Source organism: Camarhynchus parvulus, chromosome 7, assembly GCF_901933205.1.
Source record: "Camarhynchus parvulus chromosome 7, STF_HiC, whole genome shotgun sequence".
Taxonomy (NCBI): Eukaryota; Metazoa; Chordata; class Aves; order Passeriformes; family Thraupidae; genus Camarhynchus; species Camarhynchus parvulus.
In genome coordinates this window covers 21,054,565-21,071,099 of record NC_044577.1, presented here as the reverse complement: position 1 = coordinate 21,071,099, position 16,535 = coordinate 21,054,565, and the positions used below count along the sequence as shown (strand labels likewise).

Genomic DNA, 16,535 nt, shown 5'->3' with positions numbered 1-16,535 from the left:
ACCTGGTAACTCTCACCTTTGATTTCCTTGACACATTCAACATACTGTCATGGAATATATTTTGGAGAAAAGATTTTACCTATAAGAAAAATGCAGATGATTATTTACTATTTAGTATGTGCCTGTAAAACTACCAGGCTGAAATTAAAATTATGTGAATCATTGTTTTCTGCCTTGAATCAAAGCAGACCAGAGAGATGTTTCATCACGGTGTCTGTTGTCATCACAATTCAGAGTAACCAGAAGTAACCAAGGTAGCTCTCCTCATGTGGGTCTGGTTATTGGAAAGAATTCCTTGTTATACTTATGTTTTGCTTATATGTCACTTTCCTTCCCTTGCTTGATAGGATGGCATCAGAAAACAAAACTGGGAAAATCTACTGGTGTTACTTTATTTCATTCACTGTCTATTTTGAGAGGTTATTTTTACATATTTTGGCATTTCTAAATATTTAGAGCTATTATTAAAACTGTTCAACTGTCAAAAACTTATGAAGCTGTGAAGCCTGGAAATGACAAAATTAACTAGTAATAAAAAACTTCTGACATGTAGCCTAAGGAATTAATTGGAGAGTTGCTATCACACAGCTTTTAAAAATAGAAGTATTCTACCCACAAGAATATTCAGAAGTGTAGTTGACAGGATCTGAAACTTACTTGATTGGATCCTAATTTCATCACTTAAGTTGTTTTTATATTTTTAGGCCATGTGTTTTTCGGGGCTTTGTACATTTATAGTGGATATGATACGTGCCTTCTCCTCACAGACCTCCTTTGGAAGCCACTTTGATGTTAATCAATTAAGTCTTTCTGAGACAAGAATGAACAAAGAACTTTCACATTTGAAGAAAAAAAATATTGTGACTTTTGAAATAGTTAAAATAATGAAGCATTGAAGAAACAAATTTCTGAGCAGAGAGAACTTAAATTCTATTGTTTTGGAAGACTGTACTGGCTCTTGCTGCTAATACCAAAAACCAGTGTTTGTGATGCACGTGGGCCTTTGGTGATCTGCCTGAAAATGATAAACTCTCTTTTTTAGCCAACCCATGCTTTCAGACAGGCACTGGTGAAAACTGTTACAAAGGAAAGCTGCTATAAAGAGAAGGAAGCTGTGGAGGTCTCTGGGTGTCTGTCGGGCTCACACACACACTGCAACAATTTAGAGCAGGATTTGATGGTCACCTTCCTGCCAAGGCTTGTTAACCCCCCAGCTGTGCTTATCCTGACCAGGGGTGTGGACATTGGGAATCCTCTTCTGGAGGTTGTTTTCCTTTGTTCTTGCAGGCAGGGCGTGGCACTTGAGAGCTGCTCTATTCTTCCCCCCTTCTGCCAAGGCAGATTTGCTAAATTTGTAATTCCTTTACATATGGTTTTTGGTAGATTTATCTCCTAATTCTCTTCAAGTGAAAACTAATTTTGGGTCTCTTGTTTCACTACCTTTCACTGAAAAACCAGTATTAAAATCAGTATTATCAATATTAAAACTGTGTGTACAAACTTAAATCATCTTCCCTAACTTTTGCATGTAAACATCAAAGCATATATCCTGTTATCAGTGTTATTTAAAATTCACCAGACAGTTGTTCACTCACTGTTAGTAATTCTCCTCTTTATTGTTATAAAACAATGCTCTATTTGGCATTGGAAAATACCATTAAGTGAAGATACAACTTTTAAAATAGAAGGTTTTAAATGTCAACTATTTAAGTAAAAGTTGAAAAGTGTCTCACTTTAAGAACTTCAAATAAATACTTAAAGAAAATGAAAAGATGATTAAAGTACAGAAATTTCACCTTTCACAATTTCATATCCTGTCACATGTCTAAATTCCTTTGTTCCAGGAAGAGCAAAGTATGTTAGCAATGGAAGAGGAAGGGACTGTTCAGTTACCACTAGAAGGACATTACAGGTAAAATATACCTTTCCTCTTTTAGGTGAGTTGCAATTAAATAAAGTAAAAATGCCACAATATTTATTCATAATTCTTACTGAATATCAGGAGAATGTTTGTTTGGTACTGATAGATGAACTGAACCACACACTACAGCATTTAACAAGGTCAGCCCTTTTCCAGCCTTTCCACACGATCTCACATTCCCTAGGAAAAAGACACACTAGTCAGAAAGCTTCCATTGGACAGGACTGCAGGATTAGACTGTTCACAATGAACTTTGGCTTCTGACATGCACAGTGCAAAAGGAAGATGTAGAGCAGGTCAAACCCTTCACCCTGATGCAAGCATGGATCCAGGAAAGATTTTGAAAACGCTGCAGAAAAACTAGGTTCTTACAGTATTACACTGTAAAACATTCTGATTCAATCCTGTTATGTAAGATAATGAGTGAATCAAGAGCTGTCCCGGGTAGATAAAGCATAATGCAGGGTTGACACAACTAAAAAAGCATGAACATCTATGTTATAGATAGTAATAATATATGTTGCCAGCCCATAAGGAATGAATATAATTTAAAGGTTTCAGAAATAAATTCTTAATAAAAGATCCGAAATATCTGGTGACGGTAACCTCTGCATGAATGTGAGTTTAGAAACATCATCTTTGAGTGGCCTTCTCTCTAACATTTTAACACAAAGTTACCATAATGTCTCCTAATGCAAATCAGGAGATTTGTAATTTGTGTCTCTGAAAAATCCCAGCCTATTCCTTTTGACTCTTCATACTACTAATAGTCTGGTTCTTTTCTTGTTTTGTCCATACCTTCTTGTTGTAATTTATATTAGCAGTATGTAGCTTAATTTATCTTGCACTGTGATCTCTATTGGTCTCCATTGTGTGTGGTCGTTGGTAGAGTTGCCTGGGTAATACCTGACTCTGTACTGTAAGGGTTGCAGTCCTGTAGCTAAAAGCAAGAGTCAAGATACTGGTGATTAAAGTGGTTCCCCAAAACAAACAGCAAGTTTACTGAGGGTTTACTGAGGGTTTACTGAATGCCAAGTAACCATGAAGTCAGGAATAATGTACAGGCAACCCCTTAAAACATTTAAGACTTTTTTATTCTTAAGTGTATAAATACATGTTTGGAGCTGTCCAGGTAAAGCAAAGAGCATAATGGCTACAAAGTGCTACTTAATACAACTGATTTGTTTAATTGGGGAATTTTTATTAGCTCTATTAAATTAAATATTAAAAAATATTTAAGCACTCTTGAATATTTTATTTTGTTAAGGATTTTGATTGCTTTTAAAAGAGTTTTAGAAGTAGGTGGAGTTTCAGAGCATAAGTAGGACTTTTTGGGATCGTGTTTAATCCAGTGATGCCACTTTCATGCTGTGAGATCTTGGGCAATAGTTAATTTCACACTTCTTTATTTTTCTCTTGTTTATTAGTTGGTAGTGATAAATTTTATTGATGTTACTGTGATTAATTGCTGTTGAAGGAAGAAAATACTTTAAAAGTGCTAAGATGTTCTGAAAGAATATTTAAGTAATTGTTCAGGACTTCTGAAGTTTAACATAGTCTCTTAACTTACACTGCACTTAAATATTGTCATCACTATCAGTTTTCAAGGACTTTTATTGAGTTAATAAGTAACAAGACTGATTGCTGATTGTTTTATTGTGTATTTACTTTCATTCTTGTCTAGAGATGACCCATCTGTGATAAACATTTCTGATGAAATGGCAAAAACTGCTGTGTGGAAGACATTGTTGATATCCTCAGAGAATGCAAAAGATAAGGAGTCAAGCTTTCCTTCTAAAAGGTCTTAATTTTTTTAAACTTCATTATACTTTATATATTGATGTCAAACCAATATTATAATATTTTACCAGGGATTAGAAAGATTTTTAGCATTTTGCAGTTTTATTTCTTATGTCCAGTCATAATATTCTGAGCTCAAAACACAAATTCACTATTAATTTAAAAACATAAATCAAAAATATTTGCATGGTACTTAGTTATGTTCCAGTGGAAAATGAAGCTGAGCATGCCTGATGCTTGTGTAATGAACCACCAGCCTCCACCTGGATATTGCATTTCTTCTGCTTGCTTTTGTTCTTTCCTCTTGAAAAAGAAGTGATCATCACTGCCCTGGAAATAGCTGTATGAAGAACCCAGTACTCTGAATGCAATCTAATAATATTTGGAGTGAAAATAATTTTATGATTGCATTATTTCTTTACATTTTTCTGCCTACTTCACTTGTACTCAAAACAGTTAAATAATTTTAGATTTTAGTCCAGTAAAATGAAGACACATTATTTTATCTGTGCTATGGAGTTACGACAGGAATAAGAAAATATCAAATTCAAGCACATTGTGATTTTCTAAGAGAATTTTTTCCTCTGCTTCCATAAATTTAAAATGTAACTATTTTCTATTTAATTGTTTTGTATCACACTTCTGTCATAAGCTCCCCTTCCTAATCACTCTAGAAGCTGATTCCCCAAAGGTAAGACCCCAACCCCAACCTTTTCCTTGATTGTGTCTTCCAATTCAAAATGGTGTCACCTTGGAACCCAAATGAGTTGACTTAGTGTAGTTTTTGGGGAGACAGGATGAGAAGAAATTTCAAATAAGAATGTAAAATGTCTTCATTAAAGTCCCAAGTATTAGAATTTGAAATTTGGTCAGTATTTAAAATTGTGTATTTAAATAGTGTAGTGTATCAAATGTCAAACTGCATTTATTCCTAGTCATCTTTTTTAAAATGCGGAATTATATTCTGCCCATTTCTAAATATACTTTTCAAAAGCCCATGTTTGAAATAGCTAGTCATTGTGTCAAGGTGAACAGATGCAGTAAGAGAACACTTGTACTGATAGTGTTTTTTAATTTTGTTACCCTAAAATGGCATGCTGCCTTTCAGAGTTGTTCCTTTCCCTGCACTGCATAGACAAGACTGAGCAGTTGATGACCAGAGAACCTTCATTTCAGGCACCCATGGAGCAGCCCACTAAAGTGGTCATTTTGTTGATATTTCACTGAGAGTCAAAATAGCCTAGTTCTTGTTTGCCTTTCACCTAACACATGGACTGAAAAGGATCATGTCACTGAAATCAGTGTGGTGCATGGGAGGAGGATCTACTGGAGGGTTTTCTTATGCCAAGTGCCTCTGCTGTCCAGGCTGTGAAAGCCTGGAGAAAGAGAAGAACCTGATGTGGTACATTCACAGCCCCTGGGTACAGAGGAGTTTTACTTTTCCTGGTGGATGTTGCTTTCTTTGGTGGTACGACAGATGATGTAAAGATGACCCTCTGAACAAAGAGCATCCACATAGATTGTGGCTCAGATAAGAGATTTGCCCTTTAAACTGCAGTGAAACAGAAACTAATGAAATAGAAAATAATTTTCTAAAGATCTAATTTTCAATTTGTTCTTGTATCTTTGCTCTTGAAAACAAACACTCAGGAGAAAAGGTTTTTCTGGTTTTAGATATGAGTGTCCTATTGTAAACAAACAGTCTTAAAGACTCTGAAATCCTGCATTTTCAGGTGCTCTAGCTTGTCTCAGATTCTGAGAGAGAAGTAGATTCAACAAGCTTTAACCCTGAAAGATTTTTTTTCTGATAAGCAAAGCCATAAGCTACTTTAATCTTAAGTCATATTAGGGACAGAACTACAAAAATATTATAGAACATAATGCATGTATCATTAAATAAGGATATAATTCAATCCTAGGTAATTTGTGAGGGGAAAAAAAAGCTTGGAATGGTAGCAGTTGTAAGATAATTTTTGCAACTGATCAAGATCAGCAGTATTAAATTAACAATTTCTGCAGTGAAGGGTACCTTATCATAGAGAGGGAAAAAAATCTCATTTGAAATAAATTTTGCTGGTGCTTTGTGAAGTTCAACTACATAACATTTTGTATTCCCTTTCTGCTGTCAGTTCTGCTTCCTTATATCTCAAAACATTATTAAATGGGGATAATTAAATTATGATAGTATACTATGATTTTATGTAATGCCTGTTATGCAAGGCATTGACCAATTAACAAGAAGTTACTCATAGTAATTAAATGCTGAGTTGACTTGGCCAATTATAAACTAAGATCATCTACAAAAAGAGATTTTAGACAGGAAGGGTTTATACAAATGACTTCCCAGTATGATGCATGGATAATTTCTATCACAAATGTGCCCTGGCGCTGATTCTGTGAAGTAGCATAGTGTGAGAGAGCTCTTACATCCCAGGCTCCTGAATGCTTTTACCTGTCTAAAGAGAGGACTTAGAAGGGATTCAGTCAAGTTGCCTAGCCATAGAGGCACCTGAACTCTACAATTTTCCAACCTTTGTTTTTTTATCACTGAAATTCTCAGGGACCTAAAGGTCTGCCTTTGAGCCTTTCTTGGTAGAGTGGAACACCAAGGCACTTATCTGAAGCACAGCCCTCTTTGGTACATATAAATAAACATTCCTCTGTCTTTGCTCACAGTATTAAGCCCTTCAGAGACCAATTTCAAAGCATATGCACATCTGACCATGGACAGGAGATAGACTGGTCTTAGCTGGTCTTTTAAAGTACTGGAGAAAGATGCATCTGACACTTTGTAGATGATATGAGTGAGTTTCCTTTTCCACCTGAAGGTAGGAAAATCCCACATCCCAGACCTTCCTGCTCAGGCGTGTTAGGCTACTCCCTTGGCAGGGAGGAAGAGAGCTCCAACCCCTTTACAGATCCACCAGTGACATGTTTTACTGGAAATAGACTGGACTTGTCCTTTTTTTTTCAAATTTCTCAAGGCATTAAGGCCCACATCTGCAGGAGCTGCTCAGAGATGCGAATCCTAAATAGAAGGAAGACTTTCCTGGTATCACAGAGGCACCTAAAACGTGGAAATAATGTAGACTGTAAGGCACACAACACCTCAGTGTTTGCTTTTACTAAGCACAGGTAACTCCCTGCCTGCTGTACTGCTGCACTTTCAATTCACCCCCCCTGGAATTTGCATACCCTTTGTGTGCAGAAAGTGTAACGTACCCAATTCTATCACTGTTCTACAGAAGGTGACAGATTTGGCAGTTGAAGTGGCAGAAGTTGGTATTCTTTAGCTATTTCCATTAACACCTCTGGAAGCTGCCATAGGCATAGAAGTAAGCTTTGGCTGAACTGAATTGTATCTTAAAGCAATTTTTACGTGAAGAAAAATGTCAAATGGTTGTAGAATTGTGCATGAATCGCCGTAAGAATTTGAGACTTGATCTTGCTTTCTTTAAGCCTTGCGTAACTCAGCCTATTTCTCATTCATTCTAGTTAAGGAATTATTCCCATGAAACCTGGTAGGTTATGTGCTTGCTACAGGTTTGTTCTCAGAACCATCTGGTTTTCTTTAGATACCCTGCCACTCTTTGTTGAAGGCTTGATTTGCCTGTGTTGTGGAAGCCTCTTTGCATTTTCATGCTGTGATTGAGACTCATTGGAAGAACATGACTCTTTATTTATTTACGCTGTTGTAAATTAGGACACTCACACAAAAAATCATCTGCTTTGCACGTATATTGCTTTCTGTAGGCAAATCAACATTGTTTTAACTGGGGAAAAAAAAAAAGCTGAATCCAAATTTGAACTCTCGTTTAGTGTTCTGAATGATACAGCTTGTGTCTGATCTTTCAGGCTTTTTTTTTTATTTATTTCCTTATGAGGAAGTATGTATTACACTCCACATGGGGAATATTGTCTCTCCCCATCCTCCCCAGACTTCTGCTCTCCCCAATCAAGACTGAAAGCCAAATATTTGTTGGATATTGGCTTGCACTACTCTAGTTCTCTAGAGAAACACTCCTCCTAAATGTATAGTTGAACAATAGAATACAGTTTAGAGACAAGAAATACTTATTGTGACCTCTTGTTTGTTCCGTTTAAGAATGCCCTGGTATTGTCTGAGAACTATACCATTACCATTATTTAGTAAATTAAGTTGTATTTGCCAAAAAAGTAAAAATAAGTGGCTATGTTTGCTTGCATGCTGGCTGTCTGTACATCTTAAGTTCTTTACCTACCTTATCACTAAAATGCTGCCTGATGTCTTCTACACCATTCAGCACAGAAATTTTCACCTGCTTTCCCAGTTTGTGCCATGAAGCATGAAAAATAAAAGTATCTGTGCAATGTTGGTTTTCAGGTAGATTATATATATATAGTTGAGTGTGTGACAGTGCTACCGTAACTCTATTTTTTTTTTCCCCTTTCGTTTCCTAGTGCTGAAATCAGAAAAGAGAAGAAAGCTGACTCAGGGAAAGGTGTTGACCGGGAGACTTGTCTATGACTTGCTCTTCAAGTAATTTTTTACAAACGAATTAAAGGAGTGCCACAACCACTAAATATAAATTATTTACCTTGTAACTTTTGTCTTTCATCTCAAACTAGCACAGGTAATGTAGTGCAATACTTGTCTCATTCCACCTTGTCTACCTTGTCTAGTATCAATGTAAATGTCTGCAGTAGCCAATGCAAAAAATCTTTGTGTTCGTTGCTGATCTTGGCCATTTATCAGTACTTGTATCAGAAATGTAAGAAGCAAATTTTCTTTCAAATTCAACTTTCCTGTTAATAGGTTTGTACTGTATTTTGCTACTTTTTCTGTGTGAGAATACTTAATAATCTTGATTCAAGATGAACTTGAAAACCTTTGTTCCAATTTTTTTTTTTAATCACTTAACTAGTAAATGATTTCAAGAGACCCAAACTGACGAGCAAACATTAAGAAGTTTATAAAATAACAACTGATCTGACCCTGTGAACAAACTAACAAGGATAATACTTTCCTCCTTAATCTGTCCATTTGAAGTCATGGATTCAGTTTTGCAAAGTGAATTGCAGGGTCAGATTCTGTATTTGTGAAGTTTTCCTTGATTTAATACAGTGTATTTAATATTAAAATTTGTATGTAACTGGAACATAGTCCTATATATATATATATATATATATATATAAAATTATATATTAAAGCATTTTCTCACCTTAGCTAAAGAACACCACCACATCCTTTGATGTGAAACATGGGTACAGTATTTCTTAAAATGCGATTTGTGATTACCGTATCTTGTATTGTATGAATGTTGCCATGGTAGGCCAAACAAATGCATTTTGTCACTAATCAATCCATTATTTTATAATAGGGAAAATTTTGTAGATACAAACTATACCCCACATGCAGTTTTATCACCTGCCCAATGATCTTCCTCTTTATTGCCTAAAATTCAGCCACATAAAGGACATATTTATATAGTCTTCTCTCCACTAACAACTGTAAACCTCTTAGTTTCAGAGATTGTGTATAATAATTAAATGGGTATCCTGCTGTTGTTTTGTTACAGCTCTTTATTATTCCATCAAGTACATATCAATTAAAAGATAAAAACAACATTGCAAAGTAAAATGTGGCTTTAAGGCTATTACATTTTTTGTAATGGATTTTGTTACTGCCTGATCCTTCAAGCTGTTCTTTTGTGTAAAAGACTGCGAGATTAGGTATTGAATGAATAGGGATGTGGAGCTGAAGTTTTATTGTGTTATTTGGAAATCACTGATTTTTAAATTTTTTAAGATAAATTTTTAAATTATTAAAATGAAAGCTAACTCTCAGTATTATGCTGTAACTTTGAATCCTAAAAATAAGAATTGTAGTCTTGCAATCTTCATAAGAACTCATCCATAGGGCTCTAACATTCCCCAGCTTTCCCAAATATGCAAATTTTCTATACACCTCATGAACAAGTTTTCCCATTCAGCACATTTAAAGTATTCCAATGGTTTTTTGTGTGTGTGTATGTTTTAATACTTTAGCCATAAATAATTGCATTTTGCTGCAAACTTAATAGGGTCACTGTTCTAAATTTACCTTAGCATTATCAAAGCCCATTAAAAGCCATTTTTATGGAGAAAAAAAATCTAATGGACGCAAAGCAGAATTCACATCTAATTCAATGTTTTGTATGTGTAAATTTAGGAAAAATGCTGATACATTAAGGTTAAATGCTTTGTTTTGTGTACTTGATGATAAATTGTAAGATTCCAATTGTTTTAAGGTTAGTATAGAAGCTCAATACTGGTTTGTCCTGAAAGCAGCCTGATGGTGTTTTAACATGTTGCTGACTTTGTTACAGATAATGTATACAATCAAAATGTATTAGCTTCACTTGACCAACTCTTAGAATATTAAGAAATCAGTGTATTCAATGGCATTCTGTATTTCTGTTCAGTATTTCAGAGTGGTTTTATTTTAAAACACTCTGGTTTTGCGTGAATTTAAGTGCTTTTCCAATGTTAATCTTAACGTTCTGAAATCACACACAATGTAAAGCAGATGTAGTGCTATATTTACTTCTAATTTCATATTCCTGCTCAAAATTACTCAACTTCTTGGATGTAATTTATTACAAAAGTTTATGTGTACATGTGAATAGACTATTGTGTTTTTCACAATTAAGATATGTTATGTGAAAATAAATATTTATCCTAACTAATTTTCAATTTTATTTTTTCTACTGCAAAACCCAGAAGAGGTTTACAATACCATGCAATATTTGAAATGTCTACCTGACCTGAATAGGCTTCACAAATTAATGAGCGGTAGAGCCCAGCATGGCTCTCTTTTCAAGTGGAATCTCACAGAAACATGCAAGGCTGTGAGTGTTGCTCCCTGGGTGGAGGTGGTGGTGATGTATTTGGTCTGACCAAGGACAGTAAGTGTGACACTGGGGACAGCTCAGAGCTCTCTGTCCCAGGAACAGAATGGGAACAAAGCTCCAATCTACTACTCATGAGCTGGTCCCCCTTCCTCCTGAGAGAGATGATGCAGACAAAGCAGGAGTAGTTGGATCTTTTTAGAGATCGATAGGTAAGGTCATACAATTTAAAACGCTTCTGCTCTTCTCAGAACAGTAAGTTTCTGCTACCGAAAAATTTAAGGCCATGAATCGCAGTACTACGTACTGTATTGACTCCATCTCACTAAATCCCTTTTGAGCTTCTTTACCAATTATTAAACCAAAGACTAAAAGTCTCCTAGCCTAAGAATGGTAACAGTGACACCTCAAACTTCTGCTGCTTCTCTTAGGATTCTACATGAAGTGTATTGTGCAACAAACTTAAAACATCCATTTCACATAGGAAAAAATACAGAGAAAACCCGTAATTGGTAGATGTGCAACTGACTAGCATGTTGCAATAATTCAGGCACAACTGACTTCTAGCTTTGGACATTAATGAAATGAGCTAGATATTTTCTGTGGCCTCAGTTTTAGTTATTTACCTGTGCTCATGCAGTTCAAGCAAGTTGTCAGTTCCCTGAAGCAGCTCTATCATCCTATTATTTTTGGAGCTGAGGGAGTTCTACCACAGTGAAAAATTAGACACTGAATTGATGTTAATTAAGACACTTACTATAGCAATGAAGTTTTCTTTTGTTTTGAAAGTTGTATCATTGTCCATTAGCAGCATATCTTAGAAGTTGCTTTCCAGACAAAGTAAGATAATTAGCATTGCATTATGTAATGCCTCCCAGGTAAGACAGTTAGAAAAGACTGAGGTATTGAGAGTACAGAGGAGTTTGCCAGTGAGATGCCAGAATCATTAACATAGGTCAGATGTAAAGAATTGCATCTTAGTGAAAGACTTAGACCATATGATTTCTAGTTTCACTGATTTTTTTAAATGTTTCTTTGATTATACTAATTCTTGCACTTATCTAATGAGAGCTTGGTGAAAGTAGTTTTTTGGATTACAGAAATATTTTTTTTTGCTTTTATGACAGTGTGAGTGATAACATTAAAATAAATCTTAACTATTTACCCTGGCATACGCAAGCCACATCATAATGATTATCTTTTCTTATAACCTGTCTCTATTGCTGGGATCTACCTTATACTGATACAGGTTTCTTTGCCTTGAGTCAAAAGAATGAGAGATGTGATGATAAAACCTCTTGGAGATAATTGACAGCCTGTAATCCTGTAGAACTTTAATAGTGGTGCCAGTCTACATTAGAGCCACTACTCCCTTGAACCCAAGATGGTATTTGTAAAACCCAGCTCCAGTATGCTTCAAAAAAATCCCAACAAACAGAACAAAACCACCCATCTTATTTTGTGAGTCAAGGAATTGTTAGCTTGTGAAAACAAAATCTGATTTTCTATTTGAGTCTTTCTCATTTAAGGACAAGCTGCACCAAGTGTCTTAACATTCTTACCCATGCTTTATCTGTCTGCATGAGTACTTTTACATTCACACCTAATGTCACTAATAACCCACAATACAGACATAATCAGATGCTGGCATGTAATACCAAGAAGCTAAGTGTTAGATAATCATGTCACACTCCATTATATGATACCATTACACAAAATCAGAAGCTTCACTGTAAGTCATCCTCAAAATTAATGGGATTAAAAAATAATTGAGTATTTTTTCGCTGAAGCAATATTTTCAATTATATGGACTACACCTCCTTTCATAAATTAATGTCTTTATTATTTTAAAGCAGCACAATTTTTAGTACAAGTGGATTGCATTTTTTCTATGCAAAATTAAGAAAACTAATCCTCAGATTAGATGGAGAAGCCTACCTGGAGTGCTGTAAAAAAAGCAGATATGTACTGGTAGGTGGTAAGGTTTTGCCAAAGAGCATGTTCACAGGAGAGTGACAGTCCAGCCCTTGCTGTAAGTGACTGCGAGTTCACATTGTAATGTTTTATGTTTCAGTGTAAGAACCAGTTCCTATTCATCAGTACATGAGCAACTTCTACATTAAAAAAATAGGGCTCTTGTTCCCAGAGGAGATTTTGCAGTGCATATTCCCAGTGTAGCAGCCATTTTTACTATAAAATAAACAAAAATAACAGTACTTTATGATAGCACACAAAGAAATTCAATGGCACTGGTTTGATTAGGTATCATCAAAACCTTTGGTGAAAGCTGGTTATGTGCTTGCCTTGCAAGAGTTCTGTAACTGTAATACAAGAGATTGCAGAGCAACCACACTCACTTCAGGAACTGCAGTGTAAAGTATTTCATTCTTCACATAATAACATTGCAGTATTCCTTATAACCCTTCTAAAATAATAATTATCAAGCCTTACGAATTTCTGCAAAAATGTTTCTTCATTATTTTCACAGAAATTACCCCAAGGTTCATTTAATTTTTGATGGAAACATTATTATTTTTTTATTTTGTGATGTGACATTTTTATCATTCCTTTCTCTAATATACAAACTGGATTGTTCCTCTTTTAGACTGAAATATCAGAAGGTAATTACTCTAGCAAGTACCATGCTTCCTAGAAGTCTGCAACATCATTCTGCTGATGTTAAGACCCGATTAAACAATCAATAAAAATGCAATAGTTGCTTGGCAACAGGAATCATGACAAAGATTAGCATTACATTGTGTACACCGGTATCCCAAGAGCTGACTCTTGTCTCATCTTGATTTAGACTTGCTCAGAGTACATTATGTGAGGGTTTTCTGGAGAAGTACCACTGGCTCAGAGTACGTTATGTGAGAGTTTTCTGCAGAAGTACCATCATTAACAAGCACAATGCTGGTGCTAGTGCAGTGAGAAACACTGCTTTATGAAGTGGCTCATGTGGGTATAAATATGCTTATGTGCTTGACCGGAGATGGAATGGTCTTTGTCAGTGTACCACTGTGTGAAAGAGAAATACAGAGAATGTTAGTTGCCGCTACATCTAAATGATATAAATCAAACATGACAGACATAAAAATCTGCACAGCCATTTAAAATGATCCTAGCATGAGGCTTTCAGCATAGAGGCAAAGACATGATGGGGTAGGAAGCTGCTATGACACTTAAGCTCCTTCTTTGCATGTGGGACATGCTCTGTTTTTATGCTGAAGGTGTAAAAACAACATGTGGCTTGTCCACATGGAGGGTAGATTCAACTGTGCAGTTACAAGGGGTGCCTGACCTCTCCCTCTGTGTGTCCTTTGAGTTTGGCTGAAAGAAAACCATGCACTTGGCCTCCTTCTATACATCATCCTCTCTAGCACTGCTCCTCTAGGGCTGAGAGAATGTAGGAAAGGAAAAGCTTGCACCTTAGTCTGAGAACTTCTACGCACAACATAAGAAAGGGCACATAACTGCTTGACTTACAAGTACAGTAAACACCAGATGTGATGGACAGGCTATCTGGGATTTTGCTGAAGCCAACCTTTCCTTTTATCCTATCTCTAAGACAGTATTCATTGCACTTAGGTATATGCAAAGTGACTGGTTATTTGTCTGAGAACACAAAAAAATTAAGAAAATGAAGGATTAGGTAAAAAGGATCGAATATGAGATGGTGTTGCTTTACAGTTTTTGTTGTGCAGAAAGAAAATACGTGCTTTATGTTCACATTTCAGTTACTGAACATGAAATGCAACTATATGAACTTTGATTTAAGAAGGCAATGAATTTATACCTTACCACAGGGGGCTTATGTTATTATTCTCATTTTCATAACAATAAACAAAACAGAACCATACCATTGCCTGAAAATCCACTTCAGCATCAACAAGAGCTTTGGAAATCTGTGCTGCTTGCTGAAAGTGAACATTATCTGAAAAGTGGAAGAGGAAAAAGGTAAACAAAAACTGCTTTTTAATACTCTGGGGGAAAATCAAAGCAATGTACACACTAGACTCCCCAGCACTGCTGGCTGAAACACAGATTAGTTGCAGAAATCGGTATTATTTTATTGACGCAAATGTAACAGCCTTGCCCCTTCATGCTTTTGTTTTGTCAGTAGTAGAATTGCGAACCTGTCTGTAATACTAAAATGTCTAATTAACTGCAACTCACCATCTGCTGTTCCATGAATAAGGAGATATTCAACTTCCTTGAATTTTTCAGCTCTGGCCATTACTGTTGAACTCTGAAATTAAAGGAAAAAAAAAGAAAAAAGGTGCTATTTATGAGGGTATGACTTGCTACCAGCTGAATTTGATTTGTGTTGACACTGTCTGGGGTCCCTCAGCTCAAACCAAGCAGAGCCCTGCCTACCCCCCTCAGAAGTGCCAAGGGACACGGTCACACATTCAGGGCAGGGTGCCCACACTCCAAGCACCCCACACCTGCCTGCAGCTGCTACCAAGGTCATGGTGCCAAGGAACAGGCGGCTGCACAGGGGAAGAGCTCTGCAGTGAGGTTCACATTCAATCCATGGCCAGCACGGTGGTAGTAGCCGGCAGCACACCGTGTGCCATAGGTTTCCTGTTTGACTGCAGACAAGTTTAAAAAAATGTTGCCATGGCAACAGTGCACCCTGTGAGAGCAAGGAGCAGATCTTGCAGAGGCTACACATGTTATCTTCCCCAGAAGGTTCACCTGCAGGCAAGGCACCAGAGCTAATACTGCCTCAGTCTCCAGTAAAACTGGGTAACACGAAGTTTAGAAAAATGCGCTCTCCAAATATGAAATAGAAATGCCTGAACGGAAATCACTAGACTAAATCTCTAAATAGAAGTCAAGCTACATTTTGGGAATGGAAATATGATACAGTGATGAAAAGATGAAATAATCAGCAACTATGATTAATCGAGAAATTTAAAACATAGTAACAACATATTCCCTAGAACATTCTAGCTCACCTAACTTGCTACCGTGACTAAAGAATGAAGACAGTGAGGATTGCAGATAAGATTTTTAATTTGGGCAAGGAAAGGGAGTAGGATGGTGCTCTGCCATGAGCAGAGAAAGAAGAGGAACAACAGGGACAAGACATTTTAGGCTTGATAAGACAACCAGTTAATCTGGCAAAAAAAAAATACAAAAAATTATGAACAGAAGAATTTAGCGACTTGCTTTTCTTCCTAGTTTTGTACTAAGGCTGTATCCTTGCACAAGGATTAGTATCCCAAAAAAGTCAAATACATTATACTGCCAAGACAAGAAGTGTTCTGACTTCCTTGTCTCTTGTACACTCGTGAATCTTTAAAGCAAGTACAAATATTAAATTTCTTTTGTCATGGCAGAATGATGTACCAGAACCCTTCCATACATGAAGTAAGTTCTTTGTATGTATTCAACGAAATCTAAAAACCAAGTTCAACAGAGAGGGCAAAAAACCCCCACCCTCCAGTCTGTAACACTGCAGTTGCCCTCTTTTGGTAGACAAAGGCTAGAGAGTACCAGAAATCCAATATATGGAAATCCACCAAGAGTGGAAGCATGATACTTTCCATTTAGATGATTTGGTATCATGGAGTAAGAGTGAGTGCCAAAATATGGAGAAAGCACTTTGATGCACTGAGGAGCACTGGTAAACCAGCTCACCAAAAGAACAAATGAGAAAGAAATGGCCTAGTGAGATTAAAGACAAAAAAACCACCGACAACCAAAAAGAAAAAGCCAAAACAACCAGTATCCTTTGAGTACATAATTTCCCACATGTGCAGAGGGAAAATGGATAGACCACCTTGCTAGGCTTTCTTGCAGAAAAGCAATGCTGTTTTAAGTAAACCTTCTGTGAGCAGAAGTCTGATTTAAGCTACACTTCTGAGAACCTGACTTGGCAAAAGCAGTTTTAGAAAGAGGATGTCACTATTTTTCTTCTTCAGGCATTAAATAAA

At 36.3% G+C, this 16,535-nt stretch overlaps 2 protein-coding genes across 3 annotated transcripts in view; one reads left to right on the top strand and one right to left on the bottom strand.

Annotated features, from left to right (window-relative positions):
- SLC4A10 (solute carrier family 4 member 10) overlaps positions 1-10,428 on the top strand; it is a 146,745-nt gene extending 136,317 nt beyond the window's left edge. Inside the window, 3 exon segments of the mRNA XM_030952747.1 lie at positions 1,845-1,912; positions 3,606-3,722; positions 8,162-10,428. Coding sequence (XP_030808607.1) covers positions 1,845-1,912; positions 3,606-3,722; positions 8,162-8,228 — 252 coding nt within the window. The 3' untranslated portion in view covers positions 8,229-10,428.
- Positions 9,719-16,535, bottom strand: part of DPP4 (dipeptidyl peptidase 4) — a 43,127-nt gene continuing 36,310 nt past the window's right edge. For both annotated transcript variants that reach the window (XM_030952748.1, XM_030952749.1), the window contains 3 exons: positions 14,767-14,839; positions 14,451-14,524; positions 9,719-13,608 (listed from right to left, as the gene is read on the bottom strand). In XM_030952748.1, the coding sequence (XP_030808608.1) occupies positions 13,510-13,608; positions 14,451-14,524; positions 14,767-14,839 (246 nt within the window). In that variant the 3' untranslated portion in view covers positions 9,719-13,509. The remainder of the gene's footprint in view (positions 13,609-14,450; positions 14,525-14,766; positions 14,840-16,535) is intronic.